Source organism: Micromesistius poutassou (genome assembly GCF_964030765.1).
Source record: "Micromesistius poutassou genome assembly, chromosome: 18".
Taxonomy (NCBI): Eukaryota; Metazoa; Chordata; class Actinopteri; order Gadiformes; family Gadidae; genus Micromesistius; species Micromesistius poutassou.
This window is the reverse complement of record NC_140288.1, coordinates 15,095,260-15,117,346: the sequence shown is the minus strand read 5'-3', so window position 1 is coordinate 15,117,346 and position 22,087 is coordinate 15,095,260. Positions and strand designations below refer to the sequence as shown.

At 43.4% G+C, this 22,087-nt stretch overlaps 2 protein-coding genes across 3 annotated transcripts; one reads left to right on the top strand and one right to left on the bottom strand.

The window, feature by feature from the left end:
- Positions 1-298: 298 nt before the first annotated feature.
- ufc1 (ubiquitin-fold modifier conjugating enzyme 1) lies at positions 299-1,063 on the bottom strand. Its single transcript, XM_084482889.1, has one exon. It carries the CDS (start codon positions 957-959, stop codon positions 438-440), a length of 522 nt encoding a protein of 173 aa, XP_084339015.1. The 5' UTR covers positions 960-1,063; the 3' UTR covers positions 299-437.
- A 66-nt stretch (positions 1,064-1,129) lies between these two features.
- Positions 1,130-22,007, top strand: ythdc1 (YTH N6-methyladenosine RNA binding protein C1). 2 transcript variants are annotated; one of them, XM_084483376.1, is made up of 16 exons: positions 1,130-1,324; positions 3,124-3,225; positions 3,711-3,910; positions 4,701-5,193; positions 5,432-5,494; positions 6,886-6,980; positions 8,157-8,265; positions 8,530-8,647; positions 8,793-8,877; positions 10,561-10,826; positions 13,491-13,564; positions 16,151-16,187; positions 16,664-16,703; positions 16,981-17,040; positions 18,295-18,504; positions 20,971-22,007. In XM_084483376.1, the coding sequence occupies exons 1-16, from the start codon at positions 1,294-1,296 to the stop codon at positions 21,190-21,192; spliced, it is 2,205 nt and encodes a 734-aa protein (XP_084339502.1). In that variant the 5' UTR covers positions 1,130-1,293; the 3' UTR covers positions 21,193-22,007. The 2 variants fall into 2 exon arrangements, with proteins under 2 accessions (XP_084339502.1, XP_084339501.1); XM_084483375.1 differs by having other exon boundaries at positions 4,698-5,193.
- The last annotated feature ends 80 nt before the right edge of the window (positions 22,008-22,087 follow it).

The window sequence follows — 22,087 nt, the reverse complement described above, 5'->3', positions numbered from 1 at the left end:
CATTACTAGTGAACATACTGTAAGAAGTCTGTTTCATGACCATCACTAGTGAACATACTGTAAGCAGTCTGTTTCATGACCATCACTAGAGAACATATGCAGTCTGTTTCATGACTTTATATAGTGAACACAAGCAGTCTGTTTCATGGCCATCACTAGTGAACATACTGTAAGCAGTCTGTTTCATGACCATCACTAGAGAACATACTGTAATAAGCAGTCTGTTTCATGACCATCACTAGTGAACATATGCAGTCTGTTTAATGACCATCACTAGTGAACATACTGTAATAAGCAGTCTGTTTCATGACTTTATATAGTGAACACAAGCAGTCTGTTTCATGACCATCACTAGTGAACATATGCAGTCTGTTTCATGACTTTATATAGTGAACATAAGCAGGTTGTTTCATGACTTTATATAATGAACACAGTCTTCACGAGGCCTCAGCTGAGGGGGCCTGCTGGTTCTCCTTGTGAGTGACGAGGCCCCGCGACACCAGGTCGGGGATCTCCACGGCCAGCCAGGGGCCCAGGCCGAGCGCCATCAGATGGGCGAGGCCGAAGCGGGGCACATTGCGCGCCCACAGCGGCTTGAAGTGGTCGGTGAGGCAGATGCGGCCCCCGCGGTACATCTTTGCCGTCTTGCCCTCCAGCTCCGGTAACGCCACCTCGGGCGCAGTGGCAGGGTAGGTCGCGGGCACGTCAAACTCCACGTCGAACTCGTAGCGAAGCAGCTCGTGGACGTACCAACACTTCCCGAACCAGCGGGTGCCTTCCCGGTTGGACTCGAGGCGGAACCAGTCGTTGTCCGCCGCCTTGTTGTTCTCCACGTACCGGATGAGGGACACGTACTCCTCCCGGAGCCGCTGCACCCACAGCTCGCGGTCCCGCGGGCCGGAGTTGGTCTTTAGCAGCGGGATGTCCGACACCGTGCGCCGCGTCGCCTCGTCCGACATTTGATCGTTTCTATTATTACTCTTCCGTGTTATAGAGAAGTCATTGACAACGGGAGGAATAAAAGACGACGCGTGTGTACTCCCGCAACGTGACGTCGCACAGGAACCGGAGAGAACGACAACAGGAAGTATGCAGCCTTCCAAGTCGCACTGCATTATGGGGGATTTTGGAGTCGCACATCGGGAAACCTTTTTGTTCTAGCTGGAACCGCAAAATTATTACAAAATAACCACTGAATAAAAAAAAATTAATTAATTAATACTGGAGATACGTTTAAGTTTATTTTGAACTGCGGGAAGCAAAAGACCGCGAGACAATAGGCAGGTTCCGCTCATGATGTCGGCGGAGCGGAGAGACGAGAAAGGTGAGCGAGCCTCTGGTAGCATGGACGGCTAGCCTCCGGTAGCACGGACGGCTAGCCTCCGGTAGCACGGACGGCTAGCCTCCGGTAGCACGGACGGCTAGCCTCCGGTAGCACGGACGGCTAGCCTCCGGTAGCACGGACGGCTAGCCTCCGGTAGCACGGACGGCTAGCCTCCGGTAGCACGGACGGCTAGCCTCCGGTAGCACGGACGGCTAGCCTCCGGTAGCACGGACGGCTAGCCTCCGGTAGCACGGACGGCTAGCCTCCGGTAGCACGGACGGCTAGCCTCCGGTAGCACGGACGGCTAGCCTCCGGTAGCACGGACGGCTAGCCTCCGGTAGCACGGACGGCTAGCCTCCGGTAGCACGGACGGCTAGCCTCTGGTGCCGTAGCCGGCTAGCCTCCGGTAGCACGGACGGCTAGCCTCTGGTGCCGTAGCCGGCTAGCCTCTGGTAGCACGGACGGCTAGCCTCTGGTGCCGTAGCCGGCTAGCCTAGGACTCGAACCTGCTAGCCACGACTAGCCTTTGGTCCTACAGCCTGCTAGCATATGATAGTATAGCTGTAACATAATGCACTATATTATTAATTATAGATTTGTATTTGTATGCTTGGTGATGCCAAGTGTTGTCATGATACTGTATTTTCTAACAATGCTTTGAAAAATATCGATATTCGATACAGCTCAGTTCTTCAGAACATAACCTACCCAAAGTAAATATTGTCTCCACAACTGCAAGGGCTATGATATGTTATCTTGTATGAAAAGAAATATTGTTTTGCAAGTGAAATATTCAATGTGGATAATACTCAAAGCGAGAACTCAGCATAAGCACTCACAAATGGGGATGTGTGAATAACGACAAGTCTGGGTGTACAACCTTTGGCAAAAAACTAGAAAACAAAACAAAAAAAACAGGGAGAATGAAGCCTGTGATGCAGGCTGGTTAATGCATCCTATAACCGAGATCCACAAAAAGCATTTTCTATCGTTAAGTGAGCCTGCCTTTAACTTGAGTCAAGATTAATTATGTTAAAGTAGGATCACTTTACTGTCTCAGTGACTGAAAGTTATTTACCGCGGTAAAGTTGGTTCGTTATTGGATATTGGCTTGACATTCGGTTGGGACCGTCTGCCAATTACATGTTTCAGTAAATGAAAAATGTTCACTAAAAATCAATAAAATTACCTTTTACCATTTTTGCTGTAGTATATCATATTTGCAATGCTCTAACTACTACAGGTGAGGTTTGTCTGAAAAAAACATTTTTATATGGAAATAGTATGCATTTAATAACTGGAAATATTCACTAAAAATCAATAAAATGACCTTTTACCATTATTTTTGCTGTAGTAGATCATATTTGCAATGCTCCAACTACTACAGGTGAGATTTTTCTGAAAAAACATTTTATATGGAAATAGTGTGCATTTAATAACTGAAAATGTTCCCTTGTAGGGAATATTTTCAGTTATTAAACGATGATCAATGATTAATATTTCATATAATATTTAAATATCACACCTGTGTAATAAATAAATAATAGAACAATTGCCACATGACGGTGCTGGAGTGGTTAGAGTCACTGCCCTACTGTCCACCTACCTAAAATGTCTAGGCTGCTCCACAGGCAGGTAAGCGTACGGAGTAAGATGGGTACTTGGGAGGTGCCTCCCGGCTCCACAGCGTGAATCCTTATCACTGCTGGGTGGGAGACTATTTCAGACATCACACACGGGAATGTCAAACTGGATTTTGCACTCTCTTTCATCTCCTTGTCTCCTCTGTCCTCCCGTAGAGGGGGAGCTCAGTGTTCTGGAGGACATCCTAACCGATGCCCCTGACCAGGATGATGAGCTCTACAATCCAGAGGCCGAACACGAGCTGGCTGACAAAAAGGGTAAGAGATAAAGACTTGTTAAAGTCCTTATGGAAACCTCTGAGGAACGGAAAAAGAGGATCTGAAATAATCTGTCAATTAATCAGTACTATCCTATCCGTGTAAAAGTTATTATAGTTGGATTAAATCTGAGAACAGGAATAAGTAATATCAGCCGTGATGCAAATATACGTCATTTTCCAATAATAATCGTGCCAGTTAAAAGATCGACTATTCAACCTATATGTCCTTGTGAAGGCGATCTAATGGGTGCGAATGGCATTCCGCGGATGAGGGGGATTATGGAAGTCGGTGTTCAATCTTTAAAACATCCATGTTTTGGAGACGTTTCTTTCTCAGGTTGTTTCCTTGTTTGACAACTAAAGTAGGCTATCACTCTTTTGAAGAAAGTTGGTATCCAAAACTTAAGCAATACTACTCCTGCAAACATTCACTTTAACGGTACGGAAGCACCATTCTGAGGGAACTTCAAACTTTCATTTCAGGGACCAAGAGGAAGGCGGGTCGTCCCGACAGCCAGGGGACCAAGAGACCCCGCCCCTCGGGCCACGCCCACAGACCCACCGCTGGGACCAAGCGCACCCCCCCCTCATCCTCCAAAAAGGCTCCGGCCTCCGCAGCCTACAGGGCGGGGTACTATGAGGAGCGCAAAACCCGGAGAGCGGACGTTGTTGCTGCTGAGCAGGTGAGCACCCTCTAAGCACTCAACGACTTACAGTTTACCGTTTATACGAGGGGTGTGTAGAGCTAAACCAATACGATCCCCAGTAGCGATCAGCGTCAGACATACTGCTGAATACCGCTGAGCGATGTAACCGCTGAGAGATGTAACCACAAGACACTGAAATAGCCTGCAATGTTTTGGAGCATTTTTCAAGTCGTCTTCTCCTGTGCCTCTTGAGCATGTTTCTGTGTTCCCCCATACCGTCTCTGACCCAGACCCCTTCGACAACGCTGAGCCTACTCCCCAAGGCTTTACACACTAACTAAATGTCAGGCACAAGTGCAGTGTGCAAAACTCACAACACTACCATTTGATATACCGGAGGTACCACCACCATTGATCTATGAAGGTGGCATGAAACTGACAAAAGGCCTCTAATGTAAGCACAACAAGTTCTACACAATTAAGTCACGTAAGCTGGTTTTGCAAACTTTCGCCGTCCAATCAATATCTTTATCAGTTCAATATCTTCAGTTTTTTTGAACACTTTTGTCTTTTTTGTGGCTTATGGTGGTTCTTCCCTCGTCCATCAATCATTTTTTACTGAAGTATGTCTAGTTATCGAGTTAGTTTGAGGGTCGATTGAGATTAGTAGAGGAGAGGGATGTCACATACGTTAAGCTACCGGAAGCTTTGAGTTTGAGTTCATATATGCTTTATAATCTGTACAGTTTATACAGTTTAGCGTATACACAGTTTACATTTCTAAAATTCATTCATTCTGTGCCCTTTTTAATACTTTACCCAGAAGCCTCGGCGAGAAGAGCGCCGGCCCGTCCCCATACACAAGGAAGTAGAGCAACCAGGAGAGGAAGGAGAAGAGGAGTCGGCAGAACAGGAGGAGGAGGAGGAGGAGGAGGAAGAGGAGGGGCTAGAGGTCGAGGAGGAGGAGGGCCTGGAGGAGGAGGAGGCGGAGGAGGAGGGCCTGGAGGAGGAAGAGGAAGACCAGGAAGAGAGGGAGGAGGAGGAAGGGGAGGATGAGGAAGAAGAGGAAGAGGAAGAAGAGGGTGAACAGGAAGAGGAGGAAGAGGAGGAGGAGGAGGAGGAAGAAGGCGGCTACGGGAGGAGTCGTGGTGAGGCCTATGACACACGCAGTGAGGCAGGAGACTCCCGCAGCGAGACGCACTCCTCATCCCGCTCCTCATCTCGCTCACCTGCATCATCGCACTCCGCCTCCACCGACCGAGAGGGCACGGCCAGGAGGGGCGGAGCCAGGAGGAGGGGCGGAGAGTTCTCAGATGGTGGTGAGTTATTGTAGCGGCACACTGAGATACCGTGTGCAAGCTCAGCTTGTGCTAAGCTACCTGGTTATAAGTAACCTGATACAACCTGGTGCTAAGCTAGCAGTTACTAAACCAGCTAGTGCTTAGCTACCTGGTGCTAAACTAGCTGATGCTAAGTTAACATGTGCTAAGCTAACTGGTGCTAAGTTTGTTCAGTTACATTTTTTTAATAAGACCATTTCTCTTACTTTGAAAACAGGTTCCAACAGGAAACGAGAGAAGCTGTCGTCTTCCGTCCAGGCCGTCCGCAAAGGGATGGAAAGTGAGCCCCACACTAAACTAGTAGTACTATGTATTCTACTATGTATACTACTATGTATGCTACTTATACTCCCCCTCATACCACAGTACTTTTCTAGTATATTAGACGTATCAGGGTTATCAAGGGTTCCCAACTCTAAAAAACTACAAGCACTAGTTTCTCATTTTCAAACCAGCCTACAGGAGGTGGGACCCACTGACGCTACAGACCTATTACAGATCAGTGCCAGTGGGTGGGTCTTAGGGGTGTATGGTATAAACGGTATAGAGAGTACACCGGTGTGAATTTGCGCTACGGTTTGGATTTTGACGTTATCGTGTGACCGGTGGATAGTTATTCTTTACTTAACGAGCGCTAAAGAAGGAATGACGTAATACCAGAGACGCAGTCGTTTATTCATAATATCATCCGGAGGGAACACAAGCACGCACAAGCACGCACGATAAGCACAAGCACACGGATCCACCACTTCCTTAAATTCCATTTTTCAGAGCTGTATGGAAACGGAATAAAATTAGGTGACAATGGTGCCTTGATATCAGGCTAAAGCTTCACTAAACCGATTCGCAACATTTAAATCGGTGCATCTACCGATTCTTGGTTATTTAAATCGATTCAGGTGCCCACGTATCGATGCAGTCGCATCTGTGTTAATCCAGCCGGATACCGTTTAGTATCGGTGAATCATTACACCCCTACCAATTAGGCTTAAATATCCCTGCTTCCAGCAACATGATTTGGCTCAATAAATATGAAGCAAAAGAGAAAGAAACTCCCAGTTCACCCAGATTTGAGCTCATCTTGACTAAGATATGGATTAGGTTGTATGATGTCTGTCACTCCTAAAAGCCTAATCTACCGAGAGTAGGTTGAGGAGCCTTGGTAACTCACTCCCAGGTCCTCCTCTTAGAGTAGGTTTAAGCCTTGGTAACTCACTCCCAGGTCCTCCTCTTAGAGTAGGATTAGCTATCCAGTCCTTGGTATCCAGTCCAAGGTCCTACTTTGCGCTGGGAGTACTTAAGTCATGAAGTACTTGATGCGCAATACTTAAAAAGTACTAACTCTTTGGCCCAATCAATTTTTATTGCCCCTTCCTCTGTTTTGCCCCTCCACACGTAGACACTCTCAAAAAGTCCAAAAGCATGTTTAGGATTTACATTTTTTACTTTTTTATTTTTAGCACTAAATAGTTCACAAGAGCAAAAAGTTATTCATAGATCTTGCCCTTTAGTTTTAGTAGTGCAGTAGATTGATGCATTTAACTTTGAGAAGTAAATAAAAATTCTGGAGCCCCTAGAGGCTCTCAGGTCCAGCCACTATAGTCTTACTTAACCATGTGGGAAACACTGGAGCAGTAATTAATGTCCTTCTTCTCCTTCTTCTTCTTCCAGACCAGAGCAGCAAGCTCCGTTACATCCTGCGGGACGCACGCTACTTTCTAATTAAAAGCAACAACCATGAGAACGTCTCCCTCGCCAAGGCCAAGGTGTGTATGTGTTGGTAATAATGTGCGTGTAACCCTTTATGTTGTTCTTTTGTCCTGGGTGGGAAGGAGATCTTCATGGAAGATATGTTACATATCTTGGGGGACACTTTATCTATTTATCTATTAATACTTTATCTAGTATTAATATATACATTATGTTATAGGGAGTGTGGTCCATACTACAGTATTAATATATACATTATGTTATAGGGAGTGTGGTCCATACTACAGTATTAATATATACATTATGTTATAGGGATAGTGGTCCACTCTACAGTATTAATATATACATTATGTTATAGGGAGTGTGGTCCATACTACAGTATTAATATATACATTACGTTATAGGGAGTGTGGTCCATACTACAGTATTAATATTTACATTATGTTATAGGGATAGTGGTCCATACTACAGTATTAATATATACATTATGTTATAGGGAGTGTGGTCCATACTACAGTATTAATATTTACATTATGTTATAGGGATAGTGGTCCATACTACAGTATTAATATATACATTATGTTATAGGGAGTGTGGTCCATACTACAGTATTAATATTTACATTATGTTATAGGGATAGTGGTCCACTCTACAGTATTAATATATACATTATGTTATAGGGAGTGTGGTCCATACTACAGTATTAATATTTACATTATGTTATAGGGATAGTGGTCCATACTACAGTATTAATATATACATTATGTTATAGGGAGTGTTGTCCACTCTACAGTATTAATATATACATTATGTTATAGGGAGTGTGGTCCATACTACAGTATTAATATATACATTATGTTATAGGGAGTGTTGTCCACTCTACAGTATTAATATATACATTATGTTATAGGGAGTGTGGTCCATACTACAGTATTAATATATACATTATGTTATAGGGAGTGTGGTCCATACTACAGTATTAATATATACATTATGTTATAGGGAGTGTGGTCCATACTACAGTATTAATATATACATTATGTTATAGGGAGTGTGGTCCATACTACAGTATTAATATATACATTATGTTATAGGGAGTGTGGTCCATACTACAGTATTAATATATACATTATGTTATAGGGAGTGTGGTCCATACTACAGTATTAATATATACATTATGTTATAGGGATAGTGGTCCACTCTACAGTATTAATATATACATTATGTTATAGGGAGTGTGGTCCACTCTACCAGTGAACGAGAAGAAGCTGAACACTGCTTTCCGCTCCGCTCGCAGTGTCATGTTGGTGTTTTCTGTACGGGAGAGCGGCAAGTTCCAAGGTACCCAATCACACATACGCAAACACACACACACATATGCACACACAAGCACAAACTCACACACATGTGTTCTCGCACACACATCTAGGGGGGATTTGCTACTTTTTTAAGTTTTTTTTTAAAAGTTTTTTTGCTTTAATGAACTGAAAATCCATTAACTCTGGCTGTGTACACTTACATTAAGTCTAGACCGATGAGAAACCCATGGTTTAAAACCTTCAAAGACCGCATATATATATTGTGTGTGTCTGTGTGTGTGTGTAGGTTTTGCTCGACTCTCCTCAGAGTCCCAGCATGGCGGCTCGCCCATCCACTGGGTCCTCCCAGCCGGGATGAACGCCAAGATGCTGGGGGGAGTTTTCCACATCGACTGGCTGTGCAGGTATGTTGACTAAGAACACCATCAGCCACATACACCGTGAACTACAGTATGGCCCCACATGTATATTGGTTGGCCCCATGGAACATTTCAAACAGGTAGGGCGGTGAAAATGTTTAAATGTCTAAAGCCTGTTTGTGTCCACCAGGCGTGAGCTGCCATTCACCAAAACCGCCCACCTGAGTAACCCTTGGAACGAGCACAAGCCGGTTAAGATCGGACGAGACGGACAGGTAAGCACAGCACTCTACTGTACGCCCCTGTCTGTTAGCTCACACATGCATTGTTAGTTGGGCATTATCTGGATTATACCCAGAGGGGCTGTGTGTTTGAACTGTGTGTTTAACCACACATTACAGAGCCTTCTATGGGTGAAAGGGTACCAAACCTTTAAGAGACCTGCTCTTCTGGGATATATACATGTGTGGCATACGTCTTGAAAACACTTGCTCACCCACAGGCTCCAAAATAAAATATAGATAGTACCTAAAATAATATACAGAATACATAATAATTTGATTCCCTACAAATACGAACGTAAACCACACATACACTGTGAATACCTAAATAAAGACATAGTCCCAAGGCCATGAAACAAACAAAACACTGCCTCAACCGGTGCGCCTTTACTGTCTAAGAACCACACCTGTCTACAAAACACACCTATCTACGGAACACACCTGTCTATAATACACACACTTGTCTTTAGGCGTGTTCAGATCGTCTGCATTTGAGCGCATGCATGCATGCACGAAACTTGAGAACATCCGCTGGAACTAGTCAGAAACACGTCAAGTTGGACACAGGTGCACTTCTCGTAGTTTGAACAAGCGTCGTTTGGAGGGCACGCCTCTTTGAAAGGAGTTGGGAAATTCCATGTGGTAATTCCAACCAATTAGGGCAACGTTTTGATATGTTGAGGGGAGTGTCTTATGCCCGCATTTATTTGAGACCATATGCACGGAGAAGCAGACAGAGGGAGCGCCCGCGGGTTTTTAAAGTCATGTGACATGTCGCATAGGGAAGTTATCACCAGCATTTCTGACGTTTTTATCCCAGAATGCATTATGTCATTCGAGGCAACGCAACGCATGCTTGATATGAAACTTGCCTTATAATACACACACCTGTCTATAATTTATAATTTATTTCATTTATTTTCAAAACCACTATAAACATTTAAGTAATTATTTTAAACGTATAATCAATTAAGAAATGTATTTAATTTAAACAATTAAAAAATATATTAAATTAAATTTTGATATTTTATGCTGCATTTATCTTTATTTTTTCTTGTGGTACAAATGGCGTTGCATAGTATATTAGAATTGTAGACAAGTTTATAATGGTTATTTAGGATTATATAATGTATGGGGTTAGGCTGAAACGGATATAAATTAGCTTGACGCAGTAGATAACTGAAAACATAACCAACAGTAAAGGTCCTTTTACATTGAACACGATTATTCGTTGCAATTTTGCCAGCGAATAAATCAGTTCAACCAATCTCGATCAGGAGCTTTTTTAAAGTCACCATTGTATATTTTATAGGACAAAGTCCTATATATAAGGTGAAAGTCACAGCCTATTTATGTTTCTCAACACACAGTACTCGTATTACAATCATAGACTTATAATTATCTCAATCTGTTACATGTATCGATCATCCATAGTGGTAAAGTACATTCACAGACCGATAATTATCTGTTATATGTATGATCATCCATAGCGGTAAAGTACATTCACAGACCGATAATTATCTGTTATATGTATGATCATCCATAGTGGTAAAGTACATTCATAAACCTATAATTATCTGTTATATGTATGATCATCCATAGTGGTAAAGTACATTCATAGACCTATAATTATCTGTTATATGTATGATCATCATTATCATATATTGTACATTCTAGGAGATCCAACCAGACGTGGGAGCCCAGCTCTGCTCTCTCTTCCCTGCCGATGAGAGCGTGGACGCCGGCCCCGTGGCCCGCAAGATCCGGCGCAACCGCCTGATGGCCCCTCCCCCCTCCCTGCCCCCTGCCCACGCAGGCCCCGCCCACCACCACGCCGGCCTCGCCCACCACCACCATCACTCATCCACAGCGGCTGGGATGCCCGGCGGCCCGGCAGAGAGGGGCCGCCCCCCCCACCGCGATGTCGGTGGCGTCCTGGGAAGGTTAGCTAAACAACCCCCGGGCAGTGGACAGCGCGGGACACACCCACCTAGCAGCAGGGGCCTGCTTAGCCCCGGGGCTAGGCCCAGCCCTCTTGTTTACCGTCAGCTGGTCAGTACGGGGTAGGAGGTGGGGGACCCGCCCACCACCCCCTCCCCCTTCTGACCGCCACTCAGCACTGTTGGCCTCTGATTGGCTCGCAGGCGGGATGTCATCCTGTGCAGGGGTGGGGGGGAGGGGGTCCTGCAGACCCTCCCCTACCATCTCTCCTCAGCAAGTGAACAAGGTTCCTTCAGTCCCTCTTCAGCTAGTGCTCTGCTAGTGAACAAGGTTCCTTCAGTCTCTCCTCAGCTAGTGAACAAGGTTCCTTCAGTCTGTCCTCATTGAGTGAACAAGGTTCCTTCAGTCTGTTCTAAGTGAGTGAACAAGGTTCCTTCAGTCTGTCCTAATTGAGTGAATAAGGTTCCTTTAGTCTCTCTTCAGTGAGTGAACAAAGTTCCTTCAGTCTGTCCTCAGCTAGTGAACAAGGTTCCTTCAGTCTCTCTCCAGATAGTGGACAAGGTTCATTCAGTCTCTCTTCAGATAGTGGACAATGTTCCATAAGTCTATCCTCGGCTAGTGAACAAGGTACCTTCATTCTTTCCTCTGCTAGTGAACAAGTTTCCTTCAGTCTTGCTTCAGTTAGGAAACAAGGTAGCAGTCTGATCTCAACTAGTATATGATATATAATATTTTATTATATAGATACTCACATTGTCACTGGACAAACAAACCTAACTGCATGCAGTACTGAAGGTACATGGCTCTTTGTCAAATGGTTTGACATTCTTTATAGGAAATGTTACCTAGAGTAATATTGATTTATCTAGATCTTTTAAATTTTGTATCTGTTTGCAGATTGAAATGAGCATTTATTGGTGGTGTTTTGGAAATTAACCAATTATCGACCAAAAATATATATTTTAACATTTTCAAATCATCAATAAGTGATAGAATTTATAACTGGAAATGTAACTTAAGTTTTGAATAGTTCCTAATCTCTAGTACAGATCGCTACAGGTGTTGACGTGTAATTAAGACGGCTACAGATGTACAACTGTAGCCAGGTTCTCCAGGTAAATGCTGTGTGTTAAAACCATCTTCTCTTCACAGGAGTGAGGTGTGACCCGACAGGCTCCGTCAGGACGTTAGAATAAATAGATTCCTCCTAAACTAAAGACTTTATAAACAGAGCATCAGTCTGGAGGAGAGGGATGATAGCCCAGAGTGGACTGGGTTTTTTCCGAACAACATAAAAAAGAAGTGGAAATGGAGAGAGCGTAAAAATAAGAGAAAGAAGGACCCTCTGCTTGCCTCTGCCAATTCTGCTCTAGTCCTGTTCAAGGTCATATCCTATTGGGTAGAGTTGCAGAGTGTGGACGTAATGGGGGCGAAGTCTGTGGACTGTGTGGGGATCTGATTGGTTGTTCCAAATGAACTCTGGGTGAGGGAGGGGGGAGACCACTCCCCACCTTGGACTTGGTTTGGTTGCTAGGATGAGGGTCACTGTTGGGGGCCGGGTCAGGCGGCGAGGCTTTGGACTGTTCAAGGACTGAGTTTCCTGTGAGCGGAGCTTGCCTGGGGGGGCGTGGCCTTGTGAGCAAGGGGCCGGGCTTGGTTTTGTTATGTTTTTGGGACTGTCATCATTTCCCCCCCCCCTCCACCCAACTCTAATAATAGAGTCCGCCTCTTCCCATGAAAGCCTCTCCTCTGGCCAGGGCAAGCTCCGCCCATAATGACCCCCCCCCCCCCCTCTGCCCATAAGGACCTGATGACCTTTGGTGCTAAGCTATGAACTATTAAACCCCACTACCATCCCCCTCTTTCCCACAATTCCACACTGCGAGACCGGTATGTCACACACACATGCCCATAGAGAACATGGAATGGACTCAATGTTCTATAAGACGGGTGGGTGGGTGGGTAGGTGTGTGTGGGGTTGTTGGTGTGTGTCTGTGTGTATGGGGTTGTTTGTGTGTTAATATTGAATAGAACATTTAGGGCTTACACTGATTACAATTAATTAATTAATAGTATTCATGTACTCGAAGACAGTACCATATATTTAGCTCTCACATTTACTAGACAACGTAAACACAAGCTTAACGAAAATCATCAAATGATAAATTAAAATGTTGTTAAAGTGGCAATCTCAAAAATTGTATTGTAAATAATTATATGTAAAGTTACTATCACCGAATAAGTTAACAAAACGGTGGTTGGTCTTATGGCGCGCTGATGGAAGCAGTTTGCAGTATTATCAATGTTATGAACCGGGGGTCAGTTGCCAAATTGTTTGCATCTCTGGGGAAATTTCAGATTCTCGCCAAAGAGATCAAAACAGAATTCTTCGAGGTTGCCACTTTAATATAGTTATAATTAATGTAATTCTTTTATAATTGATGACAAATGTGAAATACCTGCAGGCTAATGTCATGTTAAACATTATTCCCTATTGATGTATATGTATGCATCTGATGTGTCTGTGTGATCTCGCTTTGTGTGTGTGGGGGGACTTTTGGTGTGTGTGTGTGTGTGTGTGTGTGTGTGTGTGTGATGACTCTTGGTGTGTGTGTGTGTGTGTGTGTTTTTGTTGACTCATGTGTGTGTGTGTGTGTGTGATCTAGGCGTCGCTCGGATGAGTATGAGGTACACGGCCGGAAGCGACCACGGGCAGAACAAGAGATGAACCAGCGGCCAGGTCAACATAACGCCTAACTTACCCCTCCTCACCCATATCCTACCACCCCTAACCCACCCCTCCTCACCCCAACCTACCCCTCCTCACCCCTAACCCACCACCCCTAATCTACCCCTCCTCACCTCTAGCCTTCCACTGCTAGTCTTCTTCCACTCCTCACTCCTAGTCTTCCACTCCTCACTCCTAGTCTTCCACTCCTCACTCCTAGTCTTCCACTCCTCACTCCTAGTCTTCCACTCCTCACTCCTAGCCTTCCACTCCTCACTCCTAGCCTTCCACTCCTCACTCCTAGCCTTCCACTGCCAACCCTGACCCATTCCGGACTGTGGTAGCAGAGACCTCTCCAGGTCGCTTCCCTGATCTAGGTCTCAGCCTTTGCCTTGATCTGAAGGCTGTTATTGGGCCCCCACCCTAATCCTAAACTACATCAACTCTCCATCCATACCTCAAATTAATTACTCATCCATAAAATACTTTATAGCTACTTCTACCTTTCCCCTAAATGTACTTTACCTAACTACCCATTCCCCTCCATGAAATTAGTTTACACCTACTCTAACAGCTAACCTAGTCCCCTAGCTTTCTGAACTCATCCCGAACACCTTTACCACAGAGCCTACCGACCCATTACCCCTCTGGGTGAATGGTTTGCTCCTTTACCACAGAGCCTACCGACTCATTACCCCTCTGGGTGAATGGTTTGCTCCTTTACCACAGAGCGCCTACCGACCCATTACCCCTCTGGGTGAATGGTTTGCTCCTTTACCACAGAGCCTACCGACCCATTACCCCTCTGGGTGAATGGTTTGCTCCTTTACCACAGAGCGCCTACCGACCCATTACCCCTCTGGGTGAATGGTTTGCTCCTTTACCACAGAGCGCCTGATAAAATGAAGGAGGAAAGGCTTAATGGCTGAAACTTTATTATCCTGCTCCCCTCCGCCTCCTGCCACCTCCCACAGATACATGACCATAGGCATCTGGCGCAAACTACTACAAACTGTACATAGTGATTAGACGTTCTTAACAACATTAACGGTCCAGTGTGTTGAAATAAGTGGCATTGAGTGAAATTGACTTGGAATTAATAATAACCTTCATAAGTATATAAAAGTTTTTTTTATAAAAAAAAGTTTTAATTAGTATATAATCCCATGAATTGTTGTTAGTTCCCTTAGTTTAAGCCCTTTAATATCTACATTGAGAGAGGGTCCTCTACAAAGGAGGCAGCCATGTTGCACTGCAATGGTTCTACAGTAGCCCAGACCTCTAGAGAGAACACGTCTTAAAGAAAATATGTTGTAGGAAAGAGTAGGATAAGAGTTGTAGGAAGGAGTGGGGCGTGTTATTCCAATAGCTATGACATATTTGTGATTCTTGTCAGTGCCGTCCTTGTGTAGTAGCCGTATTATAAGCGAGGGTGCATATGAAATGCGCCACACACCGTGGCGTTAACACTCTGTATCCAAGAGGCTTAACCACCCTTGGACATAAACGCTGTACAGATGAAGCTCCACACATCTGCACACACAGTGGCGTTAGAGGTGTCCTAGCAGGTTAACAGTCCATCAGACGTGGACATCCACCGCTGCACAGACATAGTTTAACAAATGGTAGTTGGCAGATGAGGGGGATTATGATAATTATAGCTCTTTCATTGTAGTTTACCACTATGGATGCAAAAAGAACACTGTGTTAGGAAACTTAAATCGGCTGTAACCTCCGCCATATCCTACAACATGTACAAAGTTTGGCTGGTTAAACTGATCTATTTGCAGGCTAAAAAGATGTAAAAAATCAACCCTGGTGCAATTCAATTGAAAGTCCCTTTTTCGCAAAACAATAATTGCGGCGTACGGGTACAGTCCCATTCAGCTCCACGATGTGTCAGTTTATTGACCTGGGAAGAAAAACTCACAGAACAATCGTGTTCAGTATAAAATGACACAAGAACATCATTTTGGAAGTTCCTACTAGCACCTTACACAACGCCTTACACGACCAGCACAGGCCAGTACAACAGCTATTGGAAAGGGCAGGGTGTGGGGGGGATTCAGTTGGTTGCAATCTGATACCTAACTGCCTCAATTTGACACACTGGACCGTTTAGGAATTAGAAGGGCATGGATTGGCCCGTACCATGCTTTATAACCCAGGACCCAGTCTCTAGCAGTCCTTCTATCCTCAACCCACTTTCAATCACTGCTATCATAAATGACCTTGGGAAGAGCAATAAGCTACCGACCCATGCCCTGCCCCCAGGCTCCCTGGAGTGTGACGGTGAAAGGTTGAGGGAAGAATTCCCTAACCCAACTCCTAACCATTATTCATTATATATTCATATGGTTTTATAATAATTATACATTCATACGCTTTAATAATTATTATTATATACGGTATTCATTCTTGTATTATGAATGCTATATTCATGCTTTTTCCTTATAACTATATATTCATACACTTTAATACTTTATTTGTATTAAATATTCATCCATTTTATAATAGTTCTATGTATATTCATGCTGCTTTATAATGATGCATTATGTATTCATGCTGCTTCCTAGTAATTGATTTAATGAAAAACAGGTTCCCTTCAAGATCTACGCAACGCACCCATTGACAGGTAAACATTTGTTTAAGTGATGGACAACGGGATGCTGGGTTCAGTGGCGCTGCGTCACCAGGCTCTTTAACAGCGCCACTGTGTAACTTTAAAACAAAGGGCTAGAACACAGATCACCAACCAAGACCCCATCATTCTGACCCACCCTGATATGCACTGTAAAGTATGTAATGTAGAGTAGGTCATGTTTAACGTAGCGTATGTACGGTCTGATGTACTGTATACACATGTAATCTAGAGTATGCACTCTGTCTTATCTACTGTATATACATGTAATGTAGAGTAGGTCATGTATAATGTAGAGTATGTACAGTCTTATGTACTGTATATACATTAATGTATAATGTATAGTATGTACTTTATATACATGTAATGTAGAGTAGGTAATTGGATATATACTGTATATATGTAATGTTTGATGTAAGGTATGTAATGTCTTATGTACTGTATAAACATGTAATGTGTACTTCTTACAGACGATTCTCTGGTGTACGAAGAGATGTGTTTTTGAACGGGGTAAGATTTCATGTTTTTAAACCACTCATTTATCGGTATTTGTTGTATTCTGCTGCATACTGGAAGAGGTTCTTAGTGATTGACCTAAAAATTAAGATAATACCATATACACACCTACCAGTAAAATGTGAAAGTATATTAATATATATCTCAAAGCCAGTAATAATGAAAAAGGAAATCCAATCACCTCAGAATGGTCTATAATAGACTATTCTCATAGACCATGTTTACATTGAGTCATCTATGTTGTTGTCTCTCTCTCTTTCTCTCTCTCTAGTCTTATAATGACTACATGAGGGACTATCATCTGGGACCCCCACCAACATGGCAGACGATGGTACCTCTACCTCATTGCTAGCTAGCATCTGTTTACCTCTTGTATCTACAGCTAAGATCTCTTTTTACCTCTTCAATCTATAGCTAGCTAGCATCTCAATTTACCTCTTCAATTCAATTTTATTTGTATAGCCCTTATTCACCATTACAGTCTCAAAGGGCTTAACAGGCCAAATATTTAGGACATCCCCCTGACCCAAGCCCCCATAAGGGCAAGAAAAAACTCCTTCCTCTTGAGAAGGAACACAGAGTGGGGATCCCTCCTTCCAGGGATGGTCAGGAGTGCAGTGGGTGCCATAATTGACATACACACATACATACATACATACATACATACATACATACATACATACACACACACATACATACATACATACATACACACATACATACATACATACATACACACACACATACATACATACATACATACACACATACATACATACATACATACATACATACATACACACACACACATACATACATACACACATACATACATACATACATACATACATACATACATACACACACACATACATACATACATACACACATACATACATACACACATACATACACACATACATACATACACACATACATACATACACACATACATACACACATACATACATACATACACACATACATACACACACACACACACATACATACATACACACACACATACATACATACATACATACATACATACATACATACATACATACACACATACATACATACATACATACATACATACATACATACATACATGATGGGGTGCTAGCCGGTTAGCCATAACAAGAGTCCAGGCGTCCAGTGGCAGTCAGCGCAACACGCTAAAACAGACAGAATAATGAATTAGAAGGGGAAACGTGCATAGTGGAAATGTAGACTGCTACTAATTTTGTAACTGCATAAACAAAAGCACGAAAAACCCACATCGATCTTCACATCGTATCAGTTTAGTTTTCGCACCCCTGTGTTCCAAACAAATGGCTGTAGAGGTGCGTTTTTAGCTTGGCTTGTAATAGCTCGACAGAGTCAGCTTCCCTGATTACAGGTGACAGACTATTCCATAGGTATGGCGCTCGATAGGCGAACACCCTGTCCAGCTGATGTCTTTTTACCTAGCTACCTAGCTATATCTTCTTTCTATAGCTTGGTAGCTAACATATGTGCTATTATATCTGTGCTATGTTTGTGTGTATATTAATACATTTATAATATGAATTTGTGTCTCCAGGCACCATATCCCAGTGTGGAGCAGGCCCCGCCCCCTCCCCACCACCACCACGGTCCTCCGTACTACCACCATGCCCCCGCCATGCACCACCATCCTGCCTCTTCCTCCTACTCTGCCCACCACCACCAGGGCCCCCCCCTTGCCCCACCTCCACACCACGACACACGATTCAGAGAAAAGCGTCTACCGCGCCCCTTTGCACCTAGCCCGGTGAGCAATGAGCTAGGTTAGGTTAGGTTCAACTTTATTGTCTCCGTGGGGAAATTTGTCTTGGGCACAGTGCATCGTTGATTTTATAACATACACAGAGAGTACAATAAAACAAAAAACAAACAGACAAACCAACATTTTAACATTGACAACATGGAGCTTGGTAGACTGTAGGTTAAATTGTGCTTTGCTGTATTGAATATACATCTACAGTATGGGGATAAAGTGCAAGTGTTATTGTGTTGCATATTGCACTAGAACTAAAACTGAACTAAAACTAGATCTTCTAAAGTGCTATGTGCTAAAGTGCTAACCTATTTATTGCACATTATTCTAATTCACATTTATCATTAGCTTAATGGAGGCTGGGACAAATGATAAGGGGTAGTTCGGAATTTTGGACATCGGACCTCATTCCCAAGTGAGCCATTGTGTTATTTATCATTGGAGACATTATTCTATCAACACAAGACATTTACATCGATAGTCTGCATTATAATTGGTTTGTAGGCTAGCAGTTCCCCTCAACTTGCGCTAGCCTAGCACCAGCGATTTCTGCAACTAGAAGGAATTGATTGAGGTCTCCAATGATAAATAACACACTGTTCAATTGGAAATGAGGTCCGATGTCCAAAATTCCGAACTACCCCTTTAAGGTGGTTGGATTTGCATAACAGCACGCAGATTCTTCTCCCTGATGGCAGGGTTTAATTTTCAGGGAAGGGGGAGTGGGTGTTGGGAGTCGGAAATTATTGTCTTTGCTTTTTTCCAAACTGCCTGTTCATAAATGCTCTGTATAGGCTAAGACCAGGAGCTAGGCTAAGACAGGGGTTAGGCTAAGACCAGGAGCTATGCTAGCCTTTGATCTGGAGCTAGGCTAAGACCAGGAGCTAGGCAAGACTAAGAGCTAGGCACAGACTAGTAGCTAGACTAAGCCAAGAGCTATGGTGGGCTAAGATCACGAGCTAGACTATGCTAAGACCAAAATATAGGCTCAAACCATATCCCGAAATAGCAGCAAACTCTATGTATCTAACTTTTAACTCTGTCTCTCTCTCTAACTCAAACCCTATGTCTCTCTCTCTAACTCTAATCCTATGTTTCTCTCACTAACTCTAACCCTATGTTTCTCTCACTAACTCTAACCCTATGTCTCTCTCTAACTCTAACCCTATGTCTCTCTCTAACTCTAACCCTATGTCTCTCTCTCTAACTCTAATCCTATGTTTCTCTCACTAACTCTAATCCTATGTTTCTCTCACTAACTCTAACCCTATGTCTCTCTCTAACTCTAACCCTATGTCTCTCTCTAACTCTAACCCTATGTCTCTCTCTAACTCTAACCCTATGTCTCTCTCTAACTCTAACCCTATGTCTCTCTCTAACTCTAACCCTATGTCTCTCTCTAACTCTAACTCTCTCTCTAACTCTAACCCTATGTCTCTCTCTAACTCTAACCCTACGTCTCTCTCTCTCTAACTCTAACCCTATGTCTCTCTCTAACTCTAACCCTATGTCTCTCTCTCTCTAACTCTAACCCTATGTCTCTCTCTAACTCTAACCCTATGTCTCTCTCTCTCTAACTCTAACCCTATGTCTCTCTCTAACTCTAACTCTCTCTCTAACTCTAACCCTATGTCTCTCTCTCTCTAACTCTAACCCTAACTCTCTCTCTAACTCTAACTCTCTCTCTAACTCTAACCCTATGTCTCTCTCTCTCTAACTCTAACCCTATGTCTCTCTCTCTCTAACTCTAACCCTATGTCTCTCTCTCTCTAACTCTAACCCTATGTCTCTCTCTCTAACTCTAACCCTATGTCTCTCTCTCTCTAACTCCTCTCTCTAACTCTAACTCCTCTCTCTAACTCTAACTCTGTCTCTCTCTAACTCAAACCCTATGTCTCTCTCTCTAACTCTAACCCTATGTCTCTCTCTAACTCTAACCCTATGTCTCTCTCTAACTCTAACTCTAACCCTATGTCTCTCTCTAACTCTAACCCTATGTCTCTTTAACTCTAACCCTATGTCTCTCTCTAACTCTAACCCTATGTCTCTCTCTAACTCTAACCCTATGTCTCTCTCTAACTCTAACTCTCTCTCTAACTCTAACCCTATGTCTCTCTCTAACTCTAACCCTATGTCTCTCTCTAACTCTAACTCTCTCTCTAACTCTAACCCTATGTCTCTCTCTAACTCTAACTCTCTCTCTAACTCTAACCCTATGTCTCTCTCTAACTCTAACCCTATGTCTCTCTCTAACTCTAACTCTCTCTCTAACTCTAACCCTATGTCTCTCTCTCTAACTCTAACCCTATGTCTCTCTCTAACTCTAACCCTATGTCTCTCTCTCTCTCTAACTCTAACCCTATGTCTCTCTCTCTCTCTAACTCTAACCCTATGTCTCTCTCTCTCTAACTCTAACCCTATGTCTCTCTCTAACTCTAACCCTATGTCTCTCTCCCTCAGCACGACTATGACATGCGTGTGGATGACTTCCTGCGGAGGACGCAGGCCGTGGTGAGCAGCCGTCGGCAGCGGTCGGACCGCGTGCCTCGTAGTGGGGGCGGGGAGGGCGGGGCCTCTGCCCCCTCCGCGCGCCGCGGCGAGCGGTCACGTGACCGCGAACGACCTCGTGAGCGTGAGCGCGACAAGGAGCGGGGCGGAGCCAGCAGCCGTTACCGACGGTAACGAGTAACATTCAAAGGCAGTCAGACGGCTGGTCGGTTGGTCTGTTTGGTGTGGATGGAATACGCTTCACAATATGCTATGAAAAATAATATTGTAGTTATCAAAGGAATATCCTGATTTTAATATTATATAGAGATCATAACATCCCCATGTTAATCTTATTCAGAGATATTAATATTGATGTGATATTAATATCAGGATATTCTCAAAGTATTCGTTTGGTTGGAGGTTTTTGACCTAAAGCACCCCAAGCTTCATGGCCCACCTTTTGTTTTCCTATCAAAGAGAAAGGGCATCAATGTGTCCAACATGTAGTTGTTTAACATGCAGAAATGAAAAACAACTTTACCAGTGCCCCTGTGAAACAGAACTCTGTATATACTCTATGTATATATACAGTTCTATGTAGAACTCTGTATATATTCACAATGTTTTTGATCCAGGTTAGTTTTCTCTTTTTGTCCGTACACATACAAATATTCCTGAAAATGAATTAAGTGATTGTTTAAAAAAAATAAACAGAATCTGTGCCATGTAGAAATCAAGGGCCCCTGGCTTCCTTTTGGATTTCTGATGGAGAACATCATCCACTGGACTGTTCTGATGGAGAACATCATCCACTGGACTGTTCTGTTGACTATTTCAACCATTTCCTCCGCCCGCTATGGCTCGATTAGACTTTAATAGTTCATTTTTTTTAAATAATTTTTTAAGTTTGGATGTTGTGGAGGAAATCAAGGCTCATTTTAATGTTTACTGTCTGAACGATTATTTTGTTAAGGTGTAAAAATGAGCTCTCTGATTAAAGTTTTACAAAAGTCCTGGGCTTGGGTTTGTATGCCTCTATGAATGAAAAAAAATAAATCGTATTTTTTTTTAACTTTCTGTATATTCA

Excerpts from the sequence above, each read along its gene's own strand:
- ufc1 (XM_084482889.1), bottom strand. The coding sequence starts at position 959 with ATGTCGGACGAGGCGACGCGGCGCACGGTGTCGGACATCCCGCTGCTA.
- ythdc1 (XM_084483375.1), top strand. The coding sequence starts at position 1,294 with ATGATGTCGGCGGAGCGGAGAGACGAGAAAG. Across the intron at positions 16,704-16,980 it reads GAGATGTGTTTTTGAACGGG|TCTTATAATGACTACATGAG; the intron begins GTAAGATTTCAT and ends CTCTCTCTCTAG. Across the intron at positions 18,505-20,970 it reads GCCCCTTTGCACCTAGCCCG|CACGACTATGACATGCGTGT; the intron begins GTGAGCAATGAG and ends TCTCTCCCTCAG.